General features: G+C 36.7%; 1 protein-coding gene and 1 long non-coding RNA gene across 5 annotated transcripts in view; one reads left to right on the forward strand and one right to left on the reverse strand.

The window, feature by feature from the left end:
* Window positions 1-504: 504 nt before the first annotated feature.
* On the forward strand, window positions 505-2,830 carry LOC148112824 (uncharacterized). Its single transcript, XR_015728802.1, has 3 exons — window positions 505-687; window positions 1,578-1,771; window positions 2,667-2,830. It is a non-coding gene; the product is annotated as an uncharacterized LOC148112824 (long non-coding RNA).
* Window positions 2,831-7,375: 4,545 nt separating this feature from the next.
* The window catches only part of SYT1 (synaptotagmin 1), a 313,952-nt gene continuing 295,127 nt past the window's right edge, over window positions 7,376-26,200 (reverse strand). For all 4 annotated transcript variants that reach the window (XM_034403845.3, XM_034403843.3, XM_087874077.1 and 1 more), the window contains exons 10-11: window positions 11,964-12,097; window positions 7,376-10,638 (exon numbers count right to left, since the gene is read on the reverse strand). In XM_034403845.3, the coding sequence (XP_034259736.1) occupies window positions 10,432-10,638; window positions 11,964-12,097 (341 nt within the window). In that variant the 3' untranslated portion in view covers window positions 7,376-10,431. The remainder of the gene's footprint in view (window positions 10,639-11,963; window positions 12,098-26,200) is intronic.

Genomic DNA, 26,200 nt, shown 5'->3' on the forward strand with positions numbered 1-26,200 from the left:
CTCTCTTTAATTCTGTAGATGGACAATGTTGGCCAAAGAGAAAAATAAAATTTGTTTACAAGTAAATGGAGCATTTAAAAAGGAATATTATGTTTTTTCACTTGGCAGGTACAAATTGACACTTTTAGCAGGTTCTGCGATAGCATCTTTCTTTATTTAGAAGGGTAGAAAACACATTTCTGGTCTCTTAACTGAAGAAAAGAAACATAAATCACTTGCATCCAACTGTGCCACCTGGCATGTTAAATATGGGGACTAATTTACACATTTCTTTTGGCTTTTTATGTTAACTGACAACTCTAAATAATTTGACTTCATTCTTCTTTTCTGAATTGGTCAACACTTTTAATAATGTTTATATAAGCAAATATAGTATTTAAGCCAAATTATGTTTTCATGGTTTTCAAACTTTACCCTGGTAAAAAGAGGTACTTTTTAGGCATTTTCAGTATATTTGCATTCTTTATATGACCTTACAGGTAGCATACCTGGATCTTTTCTTGGATTCTATTCTTTTCCACTAAGTGGAGCTGCAGACAATGGAACTGTGTGACCAAAAGAAGAAAGAAAGAAAGAACAAACAAAAAAGAACGAAGGTGGCAATATATTCTGAATCAGTCGAAGATTCACTTTCTGGCTGACTAGGAAAGAGGAACATCTAATCAGTACTACTTTATGACATTCCAGGTACAGCTTGCAAACATTAAGTCAAGATGAATAAGCTGTGCAGAAAGAAATACTTATTTCTGAATCACATTTTGATTATAGCTATTTTTTCCCCAAAGAAATTAATTGCATTTTAAAACTCTTTTTCCATTTAATATACTAATTGATCACCCTTATTAGGCAACATTTTGTTAGTTAGGATATAAATGTAAAGCATATTTACATTTCAACTTTCTCTAATATCAATACAGCCTGTATTTTTCTCCATACAATTGACCCAATATTCAATTTTCAATTTTGTTACAGGCTTCAATGAGAAAGTAAATATATTTAAGGAAGTGATTGAATTTTTAGTTCTCCAAAAGCATACAACTGACACAGATATGCACAAACTATTCATCTTAGGAAGGCCTGGTTTATAGCTGCCATTGTGTACAGTTTATCGCTTTTGGGTGGATCACAGAAATATTAGTTGGACAGAGAACAATCAGAGAGTGAACAGCCTAACCTTTGAAATGGATGTGCCATGTTATCCACTGATGAAACTGAGAGAGGAAGCATTTGACCGGACAATTTTTCCAGGGATTGGGTCAATGTTGCCTATATAATTCTTATCTCAACAGTGTTGTTTTGGGCTGAGGAAGCGGTAACTTTTTCGTCTTGAAAAAAATCTCACCCTCTTCCAAGTGAGATACTCATTCATTCTTAATGAATAATTTGTCAAAGAAGCCTAATCAAAAGAAAGTGATGGAAAAGTGAAATGGTTTTCTCCTAAAACTTTTTTTAAGGAGACATTGATTTGCTTCAACAAAGTAATTCGGGCATTGAAAGGGATTGATTTGCTTCCTAAATTGCTGTGGGATGGTGCTGAGAAATCTTTTCTGTCTCTCCATACCCATCCCCGACCCCAGCATTAGTTGGAGTACTTCCACGCTCAGAAATCTGGAGATTGCTTGAAGACTCCATCAAAGGTTTCCAACAGGAAGAACTTCACTTTAAGGCTGGCATCTTCAGTATGCACTGTGGGCAATTGCATTGTGTTTCTCAGAGCTTCTCAGCATCTCAAACAAGAATAGCCTTCACCATATGCCAGAGAACGTTACAGGTTGGACACATTTGACTTGCACTGACATTTCCTGTTGCCCCTGCCAAAACAGCCTAGTTTGGGAGTCTCCCTCCATAAGCCTACAAGGGAAGATTCTGCAGGGCTTTGACCTGTAATATGAGATATGTGAGATGGAAGGAGAATTGTGTCAAGGGACAATGAAGCCAAGCAATATAGTTGCTTTGCTTAACTCTAAGCACTATTGCTGCTTCTTAAGTCTTTGCACTTTTTCATACCGTGTTTCCCCGAAAATAAGATCCTGTCTTATATCTTTTTGAACCCCAAAATAAGTGCTTGGCCTTATTTTCAGGGAGGTTTTATTATTTTGGGACACAAGGAGCAAGATGGGGCTCCTCTTGCCGTCTTACCTGATTTCTAGCTCTGCATTTAAATATTTTCACTGAGGGCTTATTTTTTGGGGGAGGCTTATTTTAGCACATGTGCTCAAAAGCCCGATTGGGCTTATTATCAGGGGATGACTTATTTTTGGGGAAACAGGGTATACTCAATCCCCCTGCCAACTGCAGTGAAAAATCACAAATATGTTTCCAGACTATGCCCATGTTGATCTCCCTTAATACTTATCACAATGGTCTGATCTCCAAATCTCTCCAGTGGTCAGTGACTGCAACCTCTCATTAGTATCATTTTGTCACTGTAACACTTTCAGAAGACTGACTGAAACTGCTTAAAGAAAGCCTTTATTGTCACCTCCTTTTTGTAAAAGGGTTGCTTCCTAAAAAGCATGGCTCACATATCCAGCTGCCAATAATTCTGCAATGCCAGACACTGTAATTTGAATGAATGTGATAGTTATTATGAATTTGACCTTGCTCATATCTCATTGACTGGGAGATGCTTGTTAGAGCCTTTATGCCTATTGTCACCAATGCAGCTTCCTCCTCTTCATGTACTCCAAATGTCTGATGGAAGTTTCTGTAGATATCCCTCCAGTCAAGAAGAACTCTGTTTGGTTTTATGGAAACTCCTACTTGACTTACAGTAAAGCTTCTGCAAATTTTAGCTTCAACACCCAAATGTCATGGCTAATCATGATGAATAAAGGTAACAACAGAATCTTTATGTTGAATATAATAAAGATAATTTTTTACTTCAGTGAGATGTTGAATTTATAAATTAGCCATCTTGTGGGAAATTTCTGTTGAGATTTGTTGTATTAAATCAGAATGGCAGGCTGTACTGACAAGTAACTGAAACGGCACATAAAGTCATAAACGTATGCAAACAGATGTGATGAGACTCCTTATAACCATGATGGCAAATCTATGGCAGGCGTGCCAGCAGCACCCTCTCTGATAGCACGAGAGCTGTCGCCCCAGTTCAACTCCGCTGTGCATGTGTGCATGTCTCCCGCCAGCCAGCTGGTCTTTGGGCATCTGCCAAAGGCAGGGCTGTGCAGGCATGCGCAGGGGCAGGGCATGTGTGGGGGGCGTGTGAGCATAAACAGGGCCAGAGGGCATGTAGGGGGAGTGCGCATGCATGGGGAGCAGTGCACATGAAGGTGGGCCACGTGTGCATGCGTGGGGTGGGGGGCATATGGAAGCCATGCATGCATTCATGGGTGCGTGGGGCGCATGCGCAGAATGGGCACATGCAGGGGGCCTCACGTGCATTGCATTTTGGGGGTTTGCGCACTCGGTCCGGAAAAGGTTAGCCATCACTGCCTTATAAGGTCTCTCACTAAGATATAATTTGGATTTTCTTTTGAAAATTAGGAATCTGATCTGACTCTGTAAAACAAGAATGCCACTGCAAACATAAGTCAGCAAATCAGCAGGTATTGGAAAATATAAATTATTTTTCCTGTTTTGCATAAATTAAAAGCAATGAGTGAATCTTGACATGAAAAGTATTTGAGAAATTTGGGTGTTTTTAAGTTAAGTATACTCAGTTGGGAAGAATATTTTTTTGCTAGTTGATTAGGAGCTAAATGAACTGAATAATATGGATAATTTTGCTTCTCTCTGTGCTTACAGTAATGGCAATTATTTACAACTTGGTTTCCTTATGATAGCCTAACTGATAGCAATAAGGAATATTTTGATTACCAACAATATATGAAAAAAAATATTGAATGTCTGAAATATATCCTTGAAACATTTTGAAAAACTCCAGATCAAGGTATAGTATGTTATCAGTACATTTCTATGGAGATGGAAAGATTCTGAACTGAAGTTAGAATATATTAACTGAAGTAAAGACTGAAGATACAAAAAGAGTATGGTAGGAGTGGAAAAAAATATTAGCAACAGCATAGGCTTGAGTTTGGGGTAAAATAGGCCATGTTAAAATATTTAGAAAGCATAATTTATTCATTAAGTCATTTTCCCAGATTATGCTTAGTACGGCATCATTTAAACCACAATCATATAAATGTGCAGAGTTATTATTGGGAAGTTGCAAAATGACATTTAAAATCATTGCAATTGTTGTTTTGTGAGATAGTTAGGCTATGAAAACACTGGTCAAAAATGCTTCCTGAACAGAATTTTGAGGAAGACATCTCATGTCCCATTTCTACCAATGAGTTGATTGATCCTCTTCAGAAGTACATTTAGCCTTCAAAGCCTCTACACTAGTAGAGTGGACTATTACATTCAGATACATCATAAAAGACCAAGAAGGTCCTTGGTTCTGTTAAATTTTTAATTCAACATTAACTTTTCCAGTCGTGATCAGTCAGATATTCTCAAAAATGGAGAAGCAAAGCGTGAAGGCAATAATCCTCTTTCATTCTTTGCTCCAATAGTTAACATTCAGAACTTCTCTTTATTATATTTATTCAAGAGGGGGAAAAAAGCTATGATCACTGAACTCTCTGCAATGTCTAGCTTCTCCAATTTGTCAATATAAGACTACAGTATAATTAAATCCAATTCGGAGACCTCTCTCCCTATCAGCATTATAAAGCTGCACATTTATATGTGGCATGCTTTTGTGTGTGTGTGTTTATGTGCATGTGTGTGTGTGTGCATGTTTATAACATGTGGCTATGTATGTAGATCTCCTGTCCCTCTCTTCCCGCTCTTGCACCTGGTTGTATTAAATCTAGGACAAATTATTGTTCACTTGATAATTCTCTCTGCAAGTTGAAACATTAATGAAGTAGATTTACAGGTTGCCTGGATAGCTTACTTACTATTCAAATGAACCTGAATACTATTGTCTTGCAAAGCACTTTTCAAAATTTGAGTAGAACAAATATGGCATAGACCAGACGCAAAGACATATAAGGCGAGGCCAATATATGCTGCTCAATGCTTCATCCTCCACCTGAAGGTTTGTGTCAGGGATCTACATGACAGAAAATGTGCCTACTTTGCCTATTCTTAATCTACTAACAATTGACCTATTTACTTAGACTGTAAATAGATCAATCAGTCTACCTTTAAAATGTCAGAACATTATTTAATATAATCTAGGTATTCTGATAAACTGGGCTTCGGTCAATGAAAGGTTAAATATTTTTTTGCTCCAATTAACTAACACTAATCTCTCTACCGGTAGTATCTAATTTTGTGCTTGTTAAATTTTAGCTTATCAATTAGCACTTCACTTTATCTTGTCATGACCATTAGGCTGCAGTTTTGTATTCTCTTTAGACATTAATGTCTAATCAAGATCTGTTGAATTAAAGGCTGACAGTGAATTTATTAGAATCTCTACAGTCTGTCTACCTATGCTTCAGTAATCTTATCCCTTTGCTTGCAATAAGCTTCTGTTGCTTTTTCTCCCTTAACTTTGATGTGTTAAAAGGATTGTCATTGCTTTAATAGTTTTAGCAATGGAATTATTTCTTTGGTTGCTCTGTCATCAGTACATTTGTTTCCCACCAACCCCCCACCGGAATTTGTTTTACAATCTTAATTAGGACAAAACTATTTCCTGGATTTTTTAAAAAAATAATGCCTTGATTCTCTTTAGGTATGGAAGTGAATAATTTTAATGCTGATGTTACATTTTAGAATCTGTTACTAATTTTATGTCTGAGTTATTCTTTGTATGCTTTCAGTAGCAATTGCAATAGCACTGATATACTGCTTCATAATGCTTTACAGCCTTCACTTTATAGAGTCAGCATACTTTCCCCAGCAATCTGGGTCTTCATTTTACTGACTTCTGGAGGATGGAAAGCTGAGTCAACCTGAGCTGGTCAGGATCGAACAGGATCCTGGCAATGAGCTGAATTAGCCAGCAATACTGCATTCTAACCACAGAGGCACCATGGCTCAAGCAATTTACAATCAAGTAGAAAATGAAGACGAGAGCCATGTTAACCTACGGTGAGGCAAAACATCAGGAACCTGGTAGCACCTTTTCTGATACATTTTATTAAAAGGTATAATGTTTCATGAGCTCAGATTTGTAAATTGGAAAAGGTACTACTCAATTTCTTCTGATGTTTTTCAACCAAGTAGAAGTATTTCATTCACTTTACTTCTGTCTTTTCTCTTTTTTTGTTTGAATGTACATTCAAAGCCAGGGAATATTTGTATAAAAATATGTGCCCATGCACTTAAGTTCTCAGTTGTGACAGTGTAGGCATTCTCACGGTCCTTGGAATAGTTCTTATAGTTGGACACTGCTTAAAGCCACATGAATGCACATAGACAATGACTTAGTATTAAGGACAGCTTTTACTTTAGGTTTCTTTTTAGGTTTTAGGTTTTATTTGATTTATATACCGCCCTACTCCCGAAGGACTCAGGGTGGTGAACAGCCACAAGATAAAACACATAAATACAAAATTTAAAAGCAAAATAAAACCGAATTAAACAATTTGGCCCAAGACAGATTTAAAACACCCCAATAATTAAGAACAGATTTAAAATTTACATTTTAAAAGGGAAAAAGGGAGAGTTAGGCCAGGCCAGCCTGATGGAATAAAAAGGTCTTGAGAGCGTGGCGAAAGGTGCGCAGATCCGGGATCCTCTGTATCTCCGGGGGGAGCTTCCACTTACTGAAGAACTGATTTTAAATAGTAAATTCTTTTGATGTGACAATTTAGTAAGCCAGAAACCAACAATCATTTGGTTGCTCTTACTTGGTTGTCATTTTCATATTTGTATATTTATATATCACATAGGTCTAATGGAGAGATGGGCAACTACGGCCCTTTTATGACTTGTGGACTTCAATTCCCAGAATTCCTGAGCTAACATGCCTGGCTCAGGAATTCTGGGAATTGAAGTCCACAAGTCATAAAAAGGCCGTAGTTGCCCACCCCTGATAATGTCATGTGAAGAGAGCCAGTTTGGTATAGTAGTTAAAGCATCAGGCTAGAAACCAGGAGACCGTGAGTTCTAGTCCTATCATAGGCACAAAGAGAAAAAGGTGACCTTAGGCCAATCACTTTCTCCCAGCCCTAGGAAGGGGGCAATGTCAATTAACTTCTGGAAAACCTCGCCAACAAAACTGCAGGGAGTTGTCTAGGCAGTTTCCAAGAACTGGATATGATTGTTTTTTTAAGTTTATTTTTTGTTGTATGCCATCCAGAGGTCATATTATTTGAGATGGGTGGCTTTATTAATCTAGACTTTTCTAAACAAAAATAAATAAATAATGCTGAGAACACTTGAGGCATCAACAGGAAATAAAATATTTTATTGGATATTGGGTAGTATGTATGTTTTATTTTAACAACACCTGGAAAACTCTACTGTGGGATTCACTACACAAAAGTGAAACAGTGAAACAAAAGATAAACCACCTTCATAAAAACTAAATGTAAAATACAGCTAAACTTGTTAGCTCGTGGGTCACGAGCAGTATGGCAGGATAGAACACCCCAAATGTTTCTACAAGATACAGAGAAAAACCCCACACATAGAAACACTCAAGCAGGCAGTAAATATACACAAAGGCAACTAGGATCTTTCTACAGCATCAGATTCTAATACTTTACACAGCTTTGTCAGGAAGGTACATGTGGCTTCTTTTGAGAATAAAAATGTCATCTTGGTCAAATAGCAGATTTTTCTGCTGAAAATGATGGAACATTACATACCAATTCCGCAGTGACATTCATTCTGGCAGTGTAAAAAGAGAATCAGTTTAGAATACCTTCATACAATGAATCAATTCTGGCAGCTTCAGCCTGAAATTTCTCTCCCATTATGCTGATCAAGTAAAAGAAGTTACAGCAGAACTGAACCCTCTGTGCTCACTCACATTGGTGAGATTTGGTCGTATACAATTACAAAAGGACCCTCTTACATATAGTTCAGTTTATCCGATTCAATTTTGCCTTTTCCTCTTTGATGTAGAATGGTGTTTTTCAATCTCAGCAACTTTAAGATGTGTGGACTTCAATTCCCAGAATTCCCCAGCCAGCTGGCTGGGGAAATCTGGGAATTGAAGTTCATACATTTTAAAGTTGCTTAGGTTGAAAAACACTGATGTAGACAATAGAAAGAGCACCAGAATGATAAATCTTGGTCCTTGTGGAAAGCTAAATAGAAAGTGGATTAAATTGCCACAATCCATTTGTGATTTGTGAGTTCAATTCTCTTCATTTCATAAGTAACTTGCCAGCTTAGAGCTTGGAAAAAGGAGATTAAAAAAAACACGACTGGGGATGCCTTTTTTCTTAAAAAAGGAAACTCTATATTTTGAAATTATTTCTGAGGAAATCCCACACTTACTACTAAAAGTTTTTTTTTTTTAATGGGAAGGAGCGGGGGTGGGGGGGAATGTCTTCTTGGATTTTTTAAATTTTTGGTGCTTGGTTGTTACTGAAAATAGAACTTGTGTTTCAACATATTAAAATATATTTACAATCTTTTAAATAAATATGCAGCATTTAAATAAATTAATGAAAGGGTTCTCCAAGGAAGAAAGCCCAATTGCAAAAATAATGCCCCGATGCGACACAAGGAAATAATATAACCTAAAGTGACCATCGGTCTTTTTCTGAAGGACAGCCTCTACCATCAACCTGGGGAGAGATGTGGAATATTGCACAGTGTTGACAAAATGCTGTGTCGTCAGTCCATTCTAAATGATGCCTTGTCCTGTGCATAGCTCTTCAGTTCTGAATTGGTCCATAGCTATAAGAACGTCTTGTGCTATGCAATCCTTCGGCAGTGCAGTAGAAGGGAATGGCAGTATTTTTACAATATCACTACAGAATAAATTGATTGCTATCCACTGAGAGAACTACAGTTTCTAAGCACACACGGCAGTCACAGTGATACACAGAGCAGTCTTTTAAGACGCTTATGGAATGACTAATAGCTTCATAATAGTGCCATTTACTACATAGTAACATTGAAAACATTTAAAAACTCCTCCTGAAACGAGCATCTAGTGTACATAAGAGGTTGCTTCAGTTTGCTAGAACTTGTTCTTTGTTTTGTTTCACTTTTTTTAAAGGACAAATTAAAACTTATTAGTATAAATAGTATATAAAAGGTCACTAGCTGTTATCTTTTGGCTTGCTTTGAAGTGCATTCAGAAATATGGCTAATTTTTTGTCCTCTTTTGATGGGATTGTACAATACTGTCTCGTCACCATGAAACTACTTTTGTATAATAAACACACACGGCTGTGATTTTTTTTTTTGTTTTGCTTTAAAAAATATTCTGCATTCCTTCTCATCTGGCTTAGTATAATAAAATATTTTGTTACAAAGTCTAATGTGCAAACTCATTAGAATTAGAGAATGTGAGAGCACAAATGGGATTCACAGTATGCAAATTCGTATAAAGGTGATAAAGGAGAGCTACTTGTCTTCAAGTATATATGTTTGCCACGGGTAGTAGCAGGGCGGCGGCGGCGGCTGCTACATAACCCTGAAATGATTCCCACACATAGTTTATATGTTCCTATGTGTAATATTTCATGCTCCCACCTCCCTCCCTTGATGTAACTGTACCTTCATTTCTAAGTGTAAAGCCATGATTTAAGTTTGTTTACACACACACACACACACACACACACGTATATATACAGAGAGAGAAAGAGGGAAAAAAGTGATCTATCAGCTTCTGCTATGCTTCCTAGAAGTCAGTCCTGCTCAGATCATGCAAAATTGCCCACGAGAAAAGTCTACCAGTGGATTCATTCCTTCAAGAGCATATCTTGATATTGTAATGGTTCAGTTGAAAGCTCAGATTTAAGTTGTCCTTTAAGATGTCAGTGTAACACTACTAGTGCCTTACAAGTTGGAATTTTTGCTGGAATGCAGACAATAGTTACCCTATAATATAATTATCAGCTCTCCTATATCTCAGTCAATTTACATAATTTAAAATATAACATCTTATTAAAAACATCTAGATATACACAGATTAGGAAACGTTTACGACAAACAAATAAACAGACTAGAAATAAATTTGTAGATACTGGTATGTACAACTGTGTGATACAATAAATAATTTCTGTCATGCTCTATCTACACATATTGCTTAAAAGAAGAGTAGATCTGAGGGCAGTGGTGAGATGGAGTGCCTTATAGGGCTGTTTCTACATTAAAGTTGTGCAAATTAAAACAAGAGTAGAAGTACCACTGATCTGTGTTGGGGATGCATGGCTGGAAATAAAAGGACCCATATTACTGAGGTATTTACAGATACTGGCTAAAGAGCACTATATGGGCAAATGCAGAAAGGCCTTCTTTTCACATTTCACTTTCTTCCTACTTCTTGACAGCAAGCATGGCATCTACTTCTTCCTCTGGCTGTAAGGTATGCCACTGTGCAATGGGTCGTCTTGGGTTGGCCAACATGTCTGACCAATGTCGCAGCTCCGCACCAGTGCTGTTGTAGCCCACAAAGACTTTGCCAATGGCATCATTCTTGCCAATCTTGTCATAGTCCAAAACAGTCACAACAACTTGCACTTTCTAAACAATGGGAAGAGAACAAAGCAAGGTTGAAAAATGCAAATCCGTACATTTTGCTGCTGAGATTGTCAGAACTAACACAATCCATGAAGTAAGTGGGCAACAATATATGGGAAACTCAGATCTGTTTTACCTTGATTTTCCTGCAGCCTCCTAGGAACTATATTCTATAAATCCCACTCCAAAATCTTATCATTGGCAGTTTTTCAGTGTATACAACTGAGCCTCTTCAAAAATCTTATCATTGGCAGTTTCTCAGTGTATACAACTGAGCCTCTTCTTCTATTCTAATTTTTCTCTAAACTAGATATTGAAAAAGTTGCAATAATCTTGCCTGGGATGGTGCCAATGCTTCAGTAATGAGATTGCACTGCCAAATCACTCTTCTAAAATATTTATGTACCAGCAATGTAAGTCTTATGGTTGGGCACAGAGACACATATTTTTAAATCAAAACTTTGTGTTTAATTCAACAGATACAATATGAATGGATGAATCTCCCTGCCGTCTGTTGTAACAATGCTTCAGCCTCAGTGGCTTGGTGAAATTTTGCTGAAGCAGACAATGACCCTTATCACTACATTTATATATCAAACTGGAAAGTTAAGCTGTGATCCTGTAAATCGGGATGGACAGCCCTGCTTTTCCGCCAAGAGCTGCCTTCGCTTGGGAATAATTTATAGAAGCCCATATGCTAAAAGTGACTGGAATTTAAGGAAGCAATACAAGGGCCACAGTGAAAGATGGATGACCACTTTCTTTCCTTCTAACCTTTTTGATGTTTCCTTTTTTGTCTTCTGGTTTTATCTCATATTTCTTTTTTTCTTTATTGTCAGAAGTCAAAACTGTTTACTTCCAGAGGGCGTTTGAAATGAAATAAAAGCACAGAACTAAGCTGACTATTCTGGAATTGCCAACACCTATTATTTACTTATGTATCTTATTATAAGTATGGTTTTAGTTATGCAGTTTAGCAGAACTTTATAACTATTACTGTGCTTCCTTTAAATAATTTTGATTTGATAAAATAATCAAATTTCATCTGAAAGAATGGAAAACAACAAAACCGATTTTCTCCTGAACTATTGGAATAAAATCACCATTGAATTTTCTATTTAGCATCCATTGCTGCTGAATAAATATTCATTATCTGCTGCCTATTTGAAGAATTGATATTCCTAAGTGTTGTATCGTTCATTTTTTACTTTTTGTAGCAATCACCCTTGTTTCATCCCATGCAGGACTATTGCATAGGTATTAATGAAGGTACCTGTGAAGAGGAGAAGAATTTCAAGGCGGAGAAGGAATTGCAAGTTTGATATTACCTGGATTTGCTCAAATGGTACTTCAAAGCTGAAGGATTCATTGTAATAAGGATTCAGAGTGTTCTTCTTAATTGTTGTCTTCTTCTTCTTCAACCGTTTCCCATTCTGCATCAGATGAATTTTCACATAGGGATCTAAACAACAGCAGAAACAAGTTTTTCAGAAATTTAAAGCTCTCTCTATATAGGGCCAGGCTAGCTTTGTTACACCATTACATCAGCCCTTCCCACCTGGTCAGGCAGGGAAGGTATATTGAGGACCCTATCAGTTAAAGATCTTAGACCAGAAAGAGAGCCTTATCTGCCGTTGCTCCCGCCCCGTGGAATATTCTCCCCCTAGAGGTCCTGGTCTTCCAGAAAGGGGTGAAAACATGGCTCTGCAGCTTTCCATGGGGAGCCCAGGGCACAGGACTGTTAGCACCCTGAAATCCTTCCCTTCATGCTTTAATTAATTTTTATTAATTATTCTTGCTCTTTTTAGAATTTTTAACTTTTATATACTAGTTTTATGTTTTGAAATTTTATTGTATACTTCTTCTGTGAGGAAGATGGGTGGTTCCAAAATGTGATAAATAAAAATAAATAAAATGTTGGCTAATGCAGTGAATCTTTTAATGAGAATGAGATAGTGACAAAATAAACAGGAGAATAATGGAGTGACTTTTTTAAAGGATGCAAGTCTTATGCTAATATCAAAACCTGTATAATGATTGCCTAGCAACTATTCAAATAGGGCAATTATGTCAAGTGATAATATACTGCACTGAATATTGCAAATTATGAGTGAAGACTTTTTCCTTAAAGTGTACACTAAAGTATTCCCTCTTAATGTGTTTTCCTCCAATGTAAGGTTCCAGAAAAGACTTAATTCCGAAGGACAAAAAGATATAGGTCATTTTGTTACTCTTATTGGACGTGAATTCAAAGAAAATTGACAGCAGTGGCTGAGGCAAACGAACATTACTTTGGCTCTTCTCGTTGTTATTGAAGATTACTTCACATTTTAGATGTGTTCATTAACAAAGAATTGTTATACTAGCCCTAATTGCTTGTGTGTGTGTTCGTGTGTGTGATGTGTGCATAACAATCACTAGGATTAGACAGGTTTGTAGAGAAACATGGCACTCAAATTTGATTCTAAACCAACTACAGGTAGAATTTCCATACTGTAAATGGTGGTGATATTCCAGCTCTCTAACAAAAAATACAACTCCTAGAGCCGTGATGGTGAACCTGTGCACATGTGCCTGAAGTGACACACAGAGCCATGTCTCCTAGCATGTGCTGCGTCACCCATTCCTCTTCTGGGTTTCTGGTGCGCATGCGGGCATGTGCCAATCAGCTAGCCTTTCTATGCGGCAGAAGAGCTGGTCTTCCATTTTCCTGCATGAGCATGTGCGCCGTCTAGCTGATCATTGCATGCGCATGTGCACCAGAAACCAGGAAGTGTAGCTGGCTGAAACCGGAAGTTCAGTAACTGAAACCGGAAGTTCATTTTCGGGCACGCACATGCACCCTGGGCAGCTCCTCTTCCGGGCTGCGGCCCAGACCTGTGTGCACTCCCTTTTTGGCACTCAGTGCTGAAAAGGTTCGCCATCACTGTCCTAGAGGAATAGCCATTTGTATCCTACCTTAAGATAAATGTTCTTAGAGATACCTGTCTAGATACTATTGGGAAATAAGAATCCTGGACTAAAATAAATCCTCTGTTTATTAGGTCAAACAAAAGAAGTTGCCTAACATTATAGCAGCCAAGATTTAACAGAGTGCAGGAAAAGTTCTAGGAAAGAATATATTTGCACAGGCTTTCTCTGTGGATCAGGTCTGGTACTTTAACATAGCTAGTTCTTGCTGTTTAATGGTCTCTGGGTCTTCAGTGCACTATTCCTCCTTTGGTCTTGATGATCCTATTGTTTACAAAAAGTTTAAAGTTTAATGTTAGCATAGGCTTATCCCATTTCATGCTATCATGTGCATTGTTCTCTTTCTGATAATCCAGTTTTGCTCTGAACAATGAAGTGAAAGAGACTTCCTGTGGAAACACACTTTTAAATGTAAACCACAGTTTAATACATGGCTATTTAGCTCCTTTGGCTTAGTATGGTCTATGGCGGACATAAAAGACAGGGAAAGAAATAGCTATATTTAGGCAGACAAGTTTTAAGGACTTATCTGTTCTTTATCTTAATGGAGTTTGGGATAGGAAATCTGCGGTACCAAAAACTACATGACCACTACAACTTGCAAATGGAAGTTGAAGAACATCATACTGTATGGTTGTAAATGCAGGCAGATTGCTGAGCAGTCAAATTTGATCATATTATGCAGAGGGGCTGCAACAACAATAACTTCAAGGACAAGGCATTTTGTTCAGCAATGTCAATGTAACTTCAAATGCTCACTGAATAGTTATTAAGTGAGGTCTAATTGTACTTCCAAGTTTTTTTAAAAAAATATCAATCCAAACAATTTTTCTGTACAACTACTAATAGCTGCCTAAATTTCAATTAACTAATAATAAATTACTAGTATTTGCATTAACCAATGGCAGTCAATGGTTTTCTAGGATATAAGCTATATTTCATTATTCTTGTCCTATTTTCTAATCCAGAAATCAAACATTTTTATGAAGGCACTATAATAATTGCTTAAACAGAAATTGTAAATGGTATCCAAATTTTATGAAGGTTAAGTAAATAAAAAATGGAGACCAATTGATTAATGCATTCATATTCAAAGAGGAGGATAAAAATAGTTTAAATCTACATAACAACATGGCATGTCAATTGTCAATTGGATGGGTAGGAGAAAAATTTAAAATAATTATAATAATTGATTTTGCAATGTCTGTGGCCAGGAAACCTGTACACTTGTTCTGTCTGTTGTTTAGCAATACTGAAACCTTGCCCTCTTTTCCTATTTTTTCCTCTCTATTGCACTGACTTTGGATGAAACAGCTTTTGAAACAGACTCCTGTTCAAGCACCGGGCAATCCCTGAACAGTTACAGATGCAAGCCATCCAGATAATAAGGAAAATAAATCTAAAACACGGAGTCTGAACTCACTGAAATCTCTCGAGTGCAGCTATTGGCTGTTAGTGTTAGTAGACCCTTTTAAAGGTTGGTATTTCTGATCCTCCTGATGAGACACTCCCTGCTATACTGTAATGAGAAGCACTTGGCTTTTCATTATAGCCCTATCTTTAGGAGAAGAAGAGCTGAGTGAAAAATATTGCTCTTTCACTTGCTCTAATTAACATTCAACACATGGAAGGCTGGCAGAAGCTGAAAAATTCTCAATTAGTATTGTGCATTACTGATTTTACAAGACTATCTCAAGGGAGGACTAATAGAGAAGCTTTTAAAAGCAGTTCAACTGACATGCTTTGTTTTACTGTCATTTAATGGCAAACGATGTCAGTTCATTACTTAAGGCAAACAAAGGACTTGTGTCTCAATTGAAATGAAAGCTGAGGTATATACAGTATATATAGTAATCTTGATCTCAGAACCGCCACTGCTCATTTACAAAACATGTCTCCAATATCCATAGCAAGTGGCTTTATGGACAAGAAAGATTTAATTTAGCAAATAATGAACAAACTTCTTGATGTGACAGGCAAGTGAAAAATAGAGTATTTTGTAGGCAGTAGCACGGTTACATGAATTATGCATCAGAAGCATCAAATGTACATGGATAAGGTAGAGTCTATGGATGCATCAGGAGAGAATTAAGTATTCCTTCAAACAAAAGCTTGAGTGACAGAGCTTTTAATGTGAAAACTAAACTGTAGGTACTATATGTTTTTACATTCTCTTCTTCAAAAAGAGAAAAACCTATTTTCGTGAATAGTTACATCGGCAGAATACTAAAAATGACAGTGAAAGTGAATGGCAAGGCTAGGACACAATGATTATACGTTGAATACGAAGATACTGATCTTTAATAAAGGTGTGCAAGTCCTGTGGGCTGATATACATAGTTCAAATAATGTACTGAAGTACATTATACAGCTCTTATTTGTTTGTATTTTGAGGGGAAGAAGTAGAGAGAGGGGTTGATACTCATGACTCTCCCATCTTATTACAAAAAGAGTTGCTCTGCAGATTAGTACCTTTGCAATATAGTGAACAAACACTGAAAAAGTAGTTTAATAAGAAACTCTACCTTATAATTTTCTTGCTGCTTTGCCTGGTTGTGAAAAATTTTTAGGTCTGAGGGCTCAACTATGTACTATCTTAATGGCATAATTTTGCATTTAGCTAAATACAAAATAAGCGTTGCAGATTGCCAGAACAGGCTTCCAAATTCAGAAGGTATTCCTAGTATAAGGGCTTAATCTTTGTTATTCCACTGCAGTCCCCACCCGATTCTGAACCCACATTGTAATCTCTTTCACTCTCTTTCTTTTGCTATGCAGACTAGAAATCTATATGCATATAAACACTGAAGGCATCTGATCTGGGCCTGAAAATTAGGGTGTTGGGGGAAGGTGTGCATGTTGATCATTACAACAGAATTGTACACAAAAGCATATTTCTGATGGTACTTGGCTTATCCAATTTAGACTAAACTACCATTCCTAAGAAATGTCTTCATACTTGAACTGAACATCTGTAGAGAAGAGTAGGCTAACCTGGGGAGGTGGTGGTGGTGATGGAATAAAATGCACCATCAGTTGAGAGCCCTTGCATTGCCATAAGAAATCCAATTCCAATCCCCCTTTGAATTCCAGTGACCCTTATCTAACAACAATTTAGTGCTGACCATTAGTTGACCAGATTCTTGTGTACAAGCTTCAATAAATTTTTTATAATGCAACCAGGGGTGAAATCCAGCAGGTTCTGACAGGTTTTGTAGAACCGGTAGCGGAAATTTTGAGTAGTTCGGAGAACCGGTAGCAGAAATTTTAAGTAGTTTGGAGAACTGGCAAATACCACCTCTGGCTGGTCCCAGAATGAGGTGGGAATGGAGATTTTGCAATATCCTTCCCCTGCCAGTCCCACCAAGCCACGCCCACCAAGCCACACCACGCCCACCAGCCACGCCCACAGAACCGGTAGTAAAAAATTTTTGATTTCACCACTGAGTACAACCAACATGAATGATCCTGATTCTTTATGCCTGATAGTATTCTTCTTTTATGCAAGAATCCGCTTCTTAATAATACCAGTCATAAGACATTAAGAACCAATCCCATTCCCCCATCTTATCAGATATTCTTTTCAAGTAAGAAAAATGATGGAATAAGTAATGCAAAACATGGGAGAATTACAAATGAAAGGCATCATATATTTCATTTAAAATTTCACGAGTGAGAAACTCTGATTTTGCAATAAGTCTTTCTTTGAGTTAAATTGCAGCAATTTATAGGGAAACAAAGGGAAATAGAGATTCATAAATACAGAATTTTATGTTTCTATCATGAGATCACAAAGGAACACTGAAGCTTGAAGAAAAAACATGTATCTCTAAACATTCTTAATTGGATTCAGAGAAGAAAAAGCATATGCTCTGTTTCGAAATAGATCTGACTGTTTCCCTTCTAATGGCTATGCATGGCTGGGGGAAGATTGGGCAGCTGACAAATGACCAGTCTATCAACCGGGCACAGCCTGGTTACATCTTGCATTAGTAAATGTTTACATCTTGCATTAGTAAATGTTCAGTTACACTTTGATAACAACAGCTTTGGGAGTGAAATTGTCTGTCATACTTTTCCATCCTGCAAGTCAAACTTTGAAGAGAAATGTGGTTGGCATCATGTGTCCTTATAGACCAGTAGGGTGACATATTTATAGCCTTCAGCTGTATCAGAAGGTTCAAATGCCCCCATAAGGAATTAAAAGACAAACATACTTCAAGGCCAGCAGCCAACCTCTCTCTTGTGAGTACATTACTCAGGATGTGACTTTCAAAGTAGGGATAATTTGTCTTAAGAATTTTCTTTCCCTGTGTTTGTGCGTGAAAAGAGATAATGAAGACATCAGGAATAACCTTTAATGAGATTAGAAAAATCACATATATGACTGGCCTAAATCAGCATTTGTTACATAAAAGGAAAGCTATGGTGGAAAGGAACTAAATTTCTTCAGGAAAGGAACAATGGGAGGCACCGTTTCCAAGGAATGGTGCAACAACTGGGGTTACATCAATGTTGTACTTCACAGCACTCTATCTTTAGGTTTCTATGGCAACAATGGTCAGAAGCAGATACTAGAGATGAAATCCAGGCCTTATTGCCAGCAGGAGCAGGAGGGCCCACAAATACTACAAAACTGGTTAAGGAAAGAAACGTACATCTCTAGCTAGCAAAGAGAAGCCGTAACTGAATGTTGAACCTCCCAAATTCAGAGCAATGCATTTTCTGTTTATTATTTATTTCTGAGACCCTCTACCCATTATCCTTAGAACTTATTGCCTTTACTTTTATTTTTCTTTTGTTTCTGTCAGAGGCATGTGGCACATGTTCCTTTCATAATCTTGAGTAAATTGTTTATTTCTACTTAGCATGCCACCTACAGCACTTTGAACTGCACTAAGAATAATTTCAGATATTAAATGATGTTTTGGGAAAATTGGAGGAGAGAAAGTTCTCCAGACATTTATAAATGATTGAAATTAAAAACCCTGGAGGAGAGTAACCAGTATTATTTCTATTCATGTCTCCTTTATAATATGGTAGGGAAAAAGTAAATATTGATGATGTTTGTATGTCTGAGGCGCAGAAACTTCAGTCTACATAAATATATACTGTTTATAATCTCTTGTATCTTTCACTCATCTTATGCATTTACAATGGCATTACAGCCAAGATCTTATTAAACACCCATTTAAAATTCTGTATTGGAGCAAAATTTGCCTGCCTAACATAAATACAAAGCTCTGGAGCAAAACCAACATTCTTCTGCACATCTGGGACTGTATCTAGAAGGATAAACACTCCTGAAATTGGAACAATGGATAGGAAGCCAGTGCTGTTAAACTCGCAATAAGCCAACTATCTATTCATTGGGGACATTTTAGTCTGGGACTCTTATTTGCAGATGGCCAAAATAAAATGGTTCATCCCAGGGGTGAAATGCTACCGGTTTGCTCCGGTTCGGGTGAACCGGTAGTTAGCTACCAGTTCGATTGAACCAGCAGTTTAAAAAGCTACCGGTTCAGGCAGACTGGTATTTTGGACGATCAGCTGTGCCGTGCAGTTTAGCTTTGCTAGAAAGCAGGATTTCCTGCTTTCTAGCAAAGCTAAATCACGCAGCACAGCTGATCCCATCACTGCTGTTCTTCCCAAGCCTCCTTTCACTGCGTACTGCGCATGTACACGCATGTGTGGCCAGCAAACCGGTAGCAAACCGGTTCGGATTTCACCACTGGTTCATCCTGGCTTAAGCGATGAACCATTGAAACTAGGTTCATCCTAGTTTCAATGGTTACATTTTCAGTATCTCATCAGTTAGATGAGGTTCTGAAAAATAGAAAGGTTCAATACAAAAGGGTAAATTAATTTAAAAGGGAAGGATTCAAGAATCAGTCCTGACTGACTCCTCTTATCTATCATAAAATAAAGTATGGATGGACAGATGTGGGATTCAGGCAAAATTTGCTAGCTCGCTGTAACCTACAGCTCAGTAAAATACATTTATCTCAAATAGTCTTTTTGGGATAAAACCCAGAAAGAGCTGAAACTTTTGTACTTAAATCAAAAGCCAATACTACCAAGTTGGCATGATGGGGGAAAGAGTGCAACTAAATTACTTGGAGAAATGTGCTTATAATAATACTCTACGCTATAAAACAATAAAAGTTTTGTTTTCTTATCAACCAGGGACCAGTTTCCTATGCTCAAAATTGTTTATGAGGGTTGCATTGTAAGTATACACTGAAAGGAAGAAGGTGCGAATAACACCTGTCTACAAATTTTGGGAAATTATTGACTTCCGAGATAACAGTGTAAATTTTACATACTTTAATTAGATGAATTAGAAAACAGGTATAAAGGTGCTGATTGGCTAAAGTTTTCAAGATATTTCACAATAAAGATTTATACACAGGCTAGTATTTTTCATGATGCCTCATAACTGCTCGTCAAAGTACGGTAGAACAACGAAAATGGTACCACATGGAAATGTATAAATTTATTTTCACTTTGAAAACAGCAAGGCAGATGACTATGAAAAACATGGAAAATTTGCTTAGATCCTATATAGCACTTGGTCCAAACATGTTACTGAAAATTCACTTCTTACACTTGCATTGATATTGTTTCCTGATTGCTTATTTGTACCCTATGACTATCATTAAGTGTTTTACCTTACAATCTTGACAAATGTATCTTTTTATATACACTGAGAGCATATGCACCAAAGACAAATTCCTTGTGTGTCCAATCACACTTGGCCAATAAAAATTCTATTCTATTCTATTCTATTCTATTCTATTCTATTCTATTCTATTCTATTCTATTCTATTCTATTCTATTCTATTCTATTCTATTCTGTTCTATTCTATTCTATTCTAGACTATTTCCCTTTGAACTGTGGGGCAGTGAGTGATGAACATGGGGAGAGATTCCACCAGGATATTACAGGCATGGAGAAAAGATACCAAGGGAAATGGAGTCTGTCCATGCTTGCCGATTACTGCTGGAATCTCCCCAGGGTTGATCCTACTGCAGTTCACATGAGAAAAGCCAAAAAGCACAGTTTAGATACTGAATAAAGATGGAACCTTGTTGTTTAATCTGATGTTAGAGCTGGTCAGCTTTTCATGCAAAAAGCATGAAAATGTTACATGAAAGATAAATTTATAATGATTGGTGTGGCACCATTCTCACTGCTATATCACATTTTGCAGAAAAGATATGGAAGATAATCGCACACCCACCTCATAATTTTGAATTATTTTGATGAAATTTTGACTTGAAGCTGTATTTTAGAAACTGGGGTCAATTAATACTTAGGACTTAATTTTCCTTTATTAGTGACCCAATTCTGGTAAAATTAAGCTACTTTCATTTCTGAGGCTTTCTCCTTGTAGACCAGTGTAATTTTGATTTCCAAATTCTAGCATATACACAATCGTGGACGTGGATTTCCATGCTTGAGATGCATGAAACTGGGTAAATCCTGAGGATTTAGAGGAAAGGTGAAATATGAAATCTAATGGACGAATAAGAAAGACCTTAGCTATTACATTTAAGAAAGTCTTATATATTGCGCGGGGGATATATTGAAGGCAATTGGAAAGAGAGAAGGTTGAAACAATCACATTAATGAAGAAACAAATTAAAAACTATGGTGATATGTGGAACTCTGGAATAAAATATCCAAAAGAAATGATAAAAACTTGATAAACTCTGATTGTTTTTGTAGGACATACTAAATTGAAAAATGTAGTTAATGATGCTGCATAATTTCCCCCCGCTGTTGCACAGGGCCTTTTAACCCAGCTTTCCAGTTTTCCAAAAGTTATAACCCAGGTCAAATGTTAGGAACAAGTACAGTTTTCAGAAATCCAAGTAGTGACTGTTATACATTTCAATGACATAGCAAGCCACAAAGCTTGGTGAAAAATCCAAGAGAGTATGGGAACGGGTACAGTTGTTAACTGAAGTTTTTTTTTAATTTATCATGTGAAGACAGGCAGGGTTTGGAACATTTTGTTTCAATTCAAACTATTCCTTGAACAGGATTGGAACTTGGATGGAAATGTAACCATTAAGACATTGCTTGAGGTGCATCAAATTGCCTAGCCAGAATTCACTACTTTTGTTTTTTTTACTAGCAATTGAATCATGCTCCCGGGGATGTCACAAGAATCTGTTCACATCCACAATTTCTCAATCAATTTTGAGAGCACAAGGAGAAATGTTCACATTGGAAACCTCTCTAAAAAATTGTAGTCTGACAGGAAAATGATCGTGTGAAGCAATGCACTCCATAGTCAAAGGGGAAAAGGGTTCAGTATAATGGATTCCTAACCTTAGCACCTCCAAAGTACAGTTTGGCTCTTAACTTAGATTCTTTAAGAGAAGTAGAATAGTCAATCATTATCAATTCTTGACAAAAAACGCAACCTAATGTGCTCATCACTGGTAAGATAGAGAAAGCAATGAGACTATTCTTTAGACATAAGGAACAATATAAATACATTCTATAAATACACACTGCTGTTTCTTGTTTTAGATAAAAGAAACCAAAGAACCATCATAAAGATTAATAAATATTTCACAGCATTAACTGGTGTGGATTAGACAGTATTTCACTTTATACACATACAAAAATGAAACAATTATTTCCATCGCAGAAAGGTGGATAGGCGAACACACTGCAGTAAACCAAATAGGGAAATGAAATTTAAAGATAATTGAAGTGAAAATGGGTAATACAGCATAATAATTCTAGCAATGATGAATCACTGTTCTTAGTTTGTGTACTTGCAATGATTCATAGGGTTGGATGGGATTAGAGATCTTCTAGTCCACTCCTACCAATTCTTAATAGGTGGTACTTTTGGAATTTTATTTCGAACTGAGATCATTGCCTATATTTTTCAACCTACAATTCATCTATCTTAGATTCAATGTGTGGCTTACATTTCTACCAAAGTTTTAGTTTGGAAGAATGTTTGATTGGAAAGTGAGACTTATTAAAATGGATTATTAAATATTCCATGCATGTAATTTCAAAATAACACAAATCCCAATGTAAGGAATAAACTGGGCTGTATCATCATTTTATATTTAAATAACAATTCTTGCATTAAAGTTATTATTCTATCAACAATATTGTAAAAGGTTTAATAAATATGCAGGACTTTGATGTCTAAGAATGTGGGTGAATGTGAATGTGTTTTATAATGCAATTTATCAAGCTTCAAGTATAAAAACAATGACACAGGAAAAGCAAAGGCATTCAAAGAAACAAGGAAAAAAGAAAACAGAGGCCCCTAATTTCTCTCTGTAACTTTTCATGCAACAATAGCATATAACAAATTTGCCAAGTTTGTCTCAACTTTGAAACAAATAAGTTTTATTGCTTATTTTTAAACTAAGCAAAAACATATTTCAGGACTACTAGACTGAGTGACTGATTGTATTGTTTCATTTGTTTGATTTATTGACACCTATCTCCTAAATAACATCAACCAAATCTCCAATATATATATTTCATTTTGAAAGCACATGGAAATCAAGCCTATTTTTTATATGATATTTGCCATCTTTGATAATGGTAAGAACTTGGCAAATACTAAAACCATTAACATTTATTATCCTCATTCTCCAATTATCTATTAAGAATTTTGTACTGGTTTGCATATTAAGGTTTCATCATCATTGAAAAATATGTGATAGGACTTTGTCAAAGTTTGGCTAAAAATAATTAATGTAGTATATGGTACAAATCTCAAATAAGAGTTGAGAAAACAGGCTACATTAGTTGTCTGAATCAAATGAGAAATTAAAAAAGATGCTTTTCAGAACAAGCACTAAGATGTAATATTTTTTTGAAATTCCAAGAAAACCTGTGTATAGTACAAGCATTTAAACTGTAACTCTAGCTATGTTGAAAGGAGGATTATAAAAGTATGCCATGGTCTATAGGTTTTCAAACAGTCTGGAATAAAGATGCTGATGACAAATTAAACACTTATCCTGTTCATTTTAATAAAAATCTCAAAGTACCTATTTACAAAACACTATTGACTGAAGCATGGGGAAGGGGGAGCTGTAATTTTCTTCTAATTTCAAAATTCAGAGCCAAAAATCTCTGAATTTTAAATTGGACAACAGGAACAAACTAGGGATACTAGAGATGTACAAACCAATTCATTGCTCATGAGCATTTTTGCCTCTTAACTCTGGAATTTCTGACTTGTAATCTTGAGAATGAAGATATTTCTGTCATCTTTGTTGTGATCAGATCACTTTATATTAATAATGAGATTTGTTGGTACCATTGATTTCTGCAGGTAGATAATTGCTGTAGGTATCTTATGGATCCAGCTGGTTTTCTACAGGTTTTGGGGGATTGTCCCACTGATCTAGGAGCAATGCATTGGAATTCAGAGAGAGCAAGGACTCTCTAGATAACCCATGTTTCTAATGCACTAATGATGAAATTTAGTATAAAACAGCAGAAGAAATGATGATGTAAGATAAGGCATAAATATGACTAGCTGTGAGTGTGAGCACAAATTCTAGCAATAAAGTTGGGAAAATAGATTGCTGTTCTTGCATCCGCAGAATGTCACCCAATAGCAAAATTTACATAGGGTAATCTATACCCGTACAAAAGATCTATGTGACTTGTTTGTTAGATATTTTGTTGGCAGAAACATTCAAATTTACTTGGATTTAGATGCTACATGACCAGACCAATAGGAAGGCTGGGCTGGTATCAGGGGTGAAATCCAGCAGGTTCTGACAGGTTCTGTAGAACCGGTAGCGGAAATTTTGAGCAGTTGGGAGAACTGGCAGTGGAAATTTTGAGTAGTTTGGAGAACTGGCAAATACCACCTCTGGCTGGCCCCAAAGTGGGGTGGGAATGGAGATTTTGCAACATCCTCAGGAGTGGGGAGAGAATGGGGATTTTGCAGTATCCTTTCCCTGGAGTGGGGTGGAAATTGTGATTTTGCAGTATCCTTCCCCTGCCACGCCCACCAAGCCACACCATGCCCATAGAAACGGTAGTAAAAAAAATTGGATTTCACCACTCTCTGATTATAAAGTCATTGACCTTGTAGATTCTAGGGAAGTGGATAGGGTTCTCTGAAACATGATCTTGAGTCACATGCAGGATGGATGCTAATCTTTGCTGGCTCCTTTGGTTAACCAGGGAGAGGTGGTTGATTGGATTTTTTTTTTTTTAATTTGATTTATATGCCGCCCTTCTCCGGAGACTCATGATTTGAGAACAGATGGATCCTTTTTTTGATAGAAGGAACATGCCTACTTGAAAGGAAGAAGCCGTGCACCCTGTTCTAGAGCAACTCTCTCTCTGTCACGTTTTGTTGGATAAATTTCCAGTCTCCAATACCCCCTTTTTGGAGACGTTCTGGAGAAGATAGTAAGATGTTTTGTTGTAAGGGCTCATGGATGAAGTAATTGGGATACTTATAGCTCTCCCCCTTTTTTTCTTGCGATATATATTCATGCACTTTACAACATATATAAAAAATGCATTGGGATGGGAATTGTGTAACAAAAATGCAAACAATTATTAAATTGTTCAGATATACTGTTAAAGCTACTAAAGGCTCCTAACATAACATTAAAGACCAGGCTATTTCTCCAGGTATTTGAGTCAGGATATTAGATGAGCTCTGTTGTTGATGATGCATGCTTTTCTATAATGAGGGTCATTGTTTTCCCCTCTGATGCCTGGGGTTACATATTGTGAGTTTTTTTATGTTACTTGTGAGAAATGGGCAGTTATATAAATTATATGAATAAATGAACAAATAGTTTTAGTTAGCAACCCATTTTCCTGGATGAAAAAAGAAACCTGTAGTGAATGTGGGAAAATTCCACATCAGAAATTTGAATGTGTCAAGAGAAAAATAACTTGATTTGTCAATCTAGGTATTAGGTTGATTAAACCGAAGCATGGGAAAAGCAAATGCTAAGACCAATTAATTTTTTCCCCCCTTGAAGGAATAAATTTTGCTTTTGTCTTTGGTGTGTTTGAATAAATCATTGCTGTGGCTGTCTAGAAGCCAGGTAAGAGAAAAAGCTTCCACTGGACTGAAACTGAGTTAGAGTTAGCACTCTGGAAATCAAATTAAGATCAGTGAAGCTAGTTACATTATAGCCTTACTGAGATCTGCACTGTGTGAAATTATTTTGGTGTGCTTGTGTGAGAGATCTTGAAGCTGAGTGAGACAACTTTATTTAGAAAACACCTGTTCATTGTCTTTTTGCTTTCCAATTTTGTGTGAGTTCTCTGCCTTTGCTGTTGTATGTAGTAAAGATTTAAATTTCTTATTGAATAAGTAGTGCTTCTCTCACCTGATCCAACTACAGAAAGATGGGAAGGAAAGTGTAATTTAATGGCAGAGAGGATTTCTGAGAAGCATAGGGGCTGGCGGGAGTACACAATTTCAGCTGTACCCAGAGTTTCAGGGAGGGGGAAGAACATTGTGGGATGAAGGTGTTGGATCAGAGGGAGTCAAGCCAGCTTATTCTAAGCGTGCATGCATGCATGTATTTTAATTGTTTTTTAATATTTGTATTT

Source organism: Pantherophis guttatus, chromosome 7, assembly GCF_059756535.1.
Source record: "Pantherophis guttatus breed Tessera chromosome 7, ASM5975653v1, whole genome shotgun sequence".
NCBI classification, from domain to species: Eukaryota; Metazoa; Chordata; class Lepidosauria; order Squamata; family Colubridae; genus Pantherophis; species Pantherophis guttatus.